Source organism: Astatotilapia calliptera, chromosome 12 (genome assembly GCF_900246225.1).
Source record: "Astatotilapia calliptera chromosome 12, fAstCal1.2, whole genome shotgun sequence".
Lineage (NCBI taxonomy): Eukaryota > Metazoa > Chordata > Actinopteri > Cichliformes > Cichlidae > Astatotilapia > Astatotilapia calliptera.
The window spans coordinates 9,363,881-9,367,528 of NC_039313.1; the positions used below are offsets into that span (position 1 = coordinate 9,363,881).

Here is a 3,648-nt window from a genome sequence, read left to right on the forward strand (position 1 = left end):
ACTTGCTTATTATCTATCAACGTAGGACCCTACACAAAGTTTTGAAGTCTTGTCATTTTCATGAAACGGCTACGAACATCTTAACAGCTAATGTTTACAAACATTTTTACTCATTTAGTTTCCAAATTACAAGACAACAATGTGTTAAACTCTGTGGAATCCACCACCATATTTAACTGCTGCACTCATTATGGTTTTAAACACTGTGTAAGTGTCCAGATGCTGCACTGGAAAAGTCACAGTACAAGTGCATGCACTCACAACTGGGTAACAAATGGAGTGATCTCCCAGCCGCTCCTTACATTCATGGTCAAACTTGCATGTTATTTTGAAATGTCTCTTTTCATCAGGAAGGATGGGAACATGGGACTGGCCGGTCATCCACTGGAGCACATGGTGGACAGCAAGAGACTCTGATTTTTCACCACCTGCACCGCCTGTGTTTCTTTCCATCTGTGATGTTTGAAAATGTTTCTGAAGTCTTTTCTAAATAAAAAGCAATCTGGATTACAATGTTTTAAATTAACAACTAAGAATACTTTCTAGTGCCCTGCATGTTAAAGCAAAAATATTTAACAGATGCATACGGTATATATACAATACTATAGGTATATACAGCTAATACTATATAGTACCTGATACTTCAATCTCCTGCAAGAAATCTTGCAAAAAATTTATGATCTTCCTCTCAGTTCTCTCCCTAGATGTCCCTTTTTCACTGAAATGTGGTTGGCAGCTCATCATAATGAAATCAGCGTCTGGCTGTAAATAAGGAAATAAAGTAGATTATATTATAGATATATTGTTCATTCAAAACTAATAAATAAATACAGGATAACTACAGTACAGATAAGTGGACTGTCTTTGGATCAGACTGAAGCTGCTATGTTAATACTTACTTTGAGGATTTTCCCAGGAACAAACAAACTGTGGCAAGCTTCAGGATTTACAGCCATCAGGTTCACAAGACCATACAGTTCCATGCCCTTTCGGAGCTGCTGTAGCATTGGAATCAGTCTTGTTGTAGAGTGTAAGACAATAGCACTTAAAAAAAAAAAAAAAAAAAAAAAAAAGAAAAACTAGTTGGGGAGGGGGGGGGGGGGGGGGGGGGGGTTAATGATCTCTCTGATTTTTTCTCCCTTACCGGATCATGCTTTCCTTACTATCCATCTTTATCTGGTTTGTGTATCCACAGCTGACAATTTCATCAGCCCACATCATCAGAGACTGTATGTCTGCTGCATCTTCAACCTGGAAATGTATAATGTGAAAGAGGAAATACAGAAGGTTAAAAGTGTTTAAAAACACCATACTCATAATATATCATGTGCCAGAGCTAAACCAGGTGCTCACTTTGCGGATGAGCAGGGAAGATTCCACATCTGCAACATCCTCCTTAGACAGACAGCTGAAATCAACCTCTCCTGAGCAGAGGAAATTGTAGCACCATTCTTTGAAAAAGGCAGGAGATGGGCCTCCTTGGGCGAGGCTGACTGCAATTATTTCACCAACAGTTCTGTGTAGACAAATGATTATAATTCATTTTCAGGTAACATTTACAAAAATATCGGATGCGTATTAAATGTAATACACAAAGCTCGTATGTAACCAACCTGAAGTTTTCATTATCAAGATCGGTCAGAGAATACTTGGGGTTTTTGCCCTTGTTCTCAAGTCCTTCAAAGAATCTGCTTTCAATACCTGAAATCATGTCTTTCATACAAAAAATATCCGCATTTTTAAGTGATCCATTATTTATTGACACTAGGACAAAACAGGTAATAGGCAACTCACCACTCAAAAACTCTTTCCTAAGTGCTCCTGTATCCATGCCTGCCTCTCCAATGAAAACCACCCTAAGAACACTGGTGGGAGATGCAGCTTTTTTTCTCTGCCACTGGAGAATGCCTCTGTCTGGAAGGTCTTCTCTGTCCACACACAACTTAAATTCTGTTGTGGTGTCGACTTGTTGTTCAAGGCAACGCAATACATCTTCCACGCTTAACAAAAACAGGGTAGAAAACATCCTAAGCTCTCAAAGAAAAATAATCATCTTTAGATTAAAAGAGGCTACCACATTAAACGTGATTAGAAATTATTGCAGCATGTTCTGTGCAACAACCTTTAACAATAATTTAAAGTAGTGTGATCATAAAATGTTTTATATGAAATTAAACCCCAGGTATTGTGTAAAAGATCTTACACATAATTTTAACAAATGGTTCTGCATAATAGTGTGTATATGAATTATAATAGAGCAAAAAGTACCTGTCTGTTGTGCATACTGAAGTTTGAGCTGGTGTCCCTGTAGTTTGGTCATTTTCTTCAGGCACCATGCATTGAAAGCTGATGACAAAACAAAGTTTAAAAAAAATAAAATAAAAATACATATGTTTGCGTGGACTGTTACTGATTAACATTTTTTCATAAATGGCTGAAAAAAGATTACCTATCCCCACACAGACTCGCATGGACTGTGATCTCATCTTCAGGAAAATCCTTAGTGCATATTGGACAAATAACCTACAATTCCAAAAATGGGTACATGTTAGGCATAGTGGGAAAAAGATCATTACCGATACAAAATTCATTGTAGTTACTATGGTTTTTAGTAATGTGCTAGGTTTACCTTGCATTTGCTTTTCACAATGCATAACTCCGATTCCTGCTGAATCAAAAAACAGTAATTGTGATACTATATTATTTAATCAAAATTGCTCATTTTGATTTCATCAAAATTGTCTCACCTCATCATCAGTCTCATCAGGAGAGAATTTTCCTTTGCACGTATTGATGTGTACTGCAAGCATCTGCAGAGGCATAACTTCATTACACTGGTAACATATCTTCTTTGGCATCTTTGAAAAGTGCTGTGAGTCGGGAGGTAGAGGAGATGTGTCTAATGTTTCCTGAAGAGGTACTATGTAAAAAGTGGATTTGCCACCTCCTGACACAGCTTTCAGTGTTTTGACAGAATATCCTTCTGTTTCAGGTGGAATTACAGTGAGCTTTCGTCGACCACTGCCACCTTTATTGACAGAAAAATAGCATAAACAATCAAGCAGCAAAAGTATTAACTACATAATCATAATGCAGTATGAGCACGCAAGAATGCCAAAAAAATACATAAAAACTGAATTAACAACAAACCTGTTGCCTTATGTAAGAGCCATCCTCCACAAAGATATTCCATTTTTGGAAAGGTTTCTTCCAGAAGTCTAGAAATCTTAGTTAAAAACACCGTTAAGCAGAATGGAACACTAAATGGACTGTGGCATATGATTCAGGCTAAATGCGTCTGCCAATGACTGATTTTAATACTGACTACACAAACTTACCTCTGCATGGTCACCATCTTCTGGAAGAGACACTGTTTGTCTCCCCATGCCAGCTTGTAGGAGTTCAAGCTCCTCAGCTGGCAAAGGTGTGTAGGATGTGTTTTTTGACAGCAAATAAAAACTGAGGCCTGTGGTCTTACTGCCTGCCTTAACAAGCTGCTTAGTAGATGTTAAACATCTCTTTTTACCACGGCTCAAGTGTGATTTGAAATATCCTGGAAATGATCTGTGGGATGAAAATGCATGAGTTTAAAAAATGCAGTGTTGCATAACATAAGGGTTATTGTTTAATAAAGTTATTAAATATGAC

General features: G+C 37.5%; 1 protein-coding gene and 1 long non-coding RNA gene across 3 annotated transcripts; both read right to left on the reverse strand.

Annotated features, from left to right (window-relative positions):
- Positions 1-421: 421 nt before the first annotated feature.
- On the reverse strand, positions 422-1,711 carry LOC113033308 (G2/M phase-specific E3 ubiquitin-protein ligase-like). Its single transcript, XM_026186984.1, has 6 exons — positions 1,614-1,711; positions 1,354-1,516; positions 1,145-1,251; positions 900-1,044; positions 636-762; positions 422-486 (listed from the first exon to the last, which is right to left on the reverse strand). The coding sequence occupies exons 1-6, from the start codon at positions 1,709-1,711 to the stop codon at positions 422-424; spliced, it is 705 nt and encodes a 234-aa protein (XP_026042769.1).
- Positions 1,712-1,845: 134 nt separating this feature from the next.
- Positions 1,846-3,049, reverse strand: LOC113034198 (uncharacterized). Of its 2 annotated transcripts, XR_003274132.1 has the most exons (4): positions 2,630-3,049; positions 2,450-2,523; positions 2,269-2,346; positions 1,846-2,000 (listed from the first exon to the last, which is right to left on the reverse strand). It is a non-coding gene; the product is annotated as an uncharacterized LOC113034198 (long non-coding RNA). The 2 variants fall into 2 exon arrangements; XR_003274131.1 differs by having other exon boundaries at positions 2,450-3,049.
- Positions 3,050-3,648: the final 599 nt, after the last annotated feature.

Coding starts and splice junctions, on each gene's coding strand:
- LOC113033308 (XM_026186984.1), bottom strand. CDS start 1,711: ATGATTTCAGGTATTGAAAGCAGATTCTTTGAAGGACTTGAGAACAAG. Junction 1,517..1,613: donor CTTGATAATGAAAACTTCAG/GTTGGTTACATA, acceptor TTGTCTACACAG/AACTGTTGGTGAAATAATTG. Junction 1,252..1,353: donor CTTCCCTGCTCATCCGCAAA/GTGAGCACCTGG, acceptor ATACATTTCCAG/GTTGAAGATGCAGCAGACAT.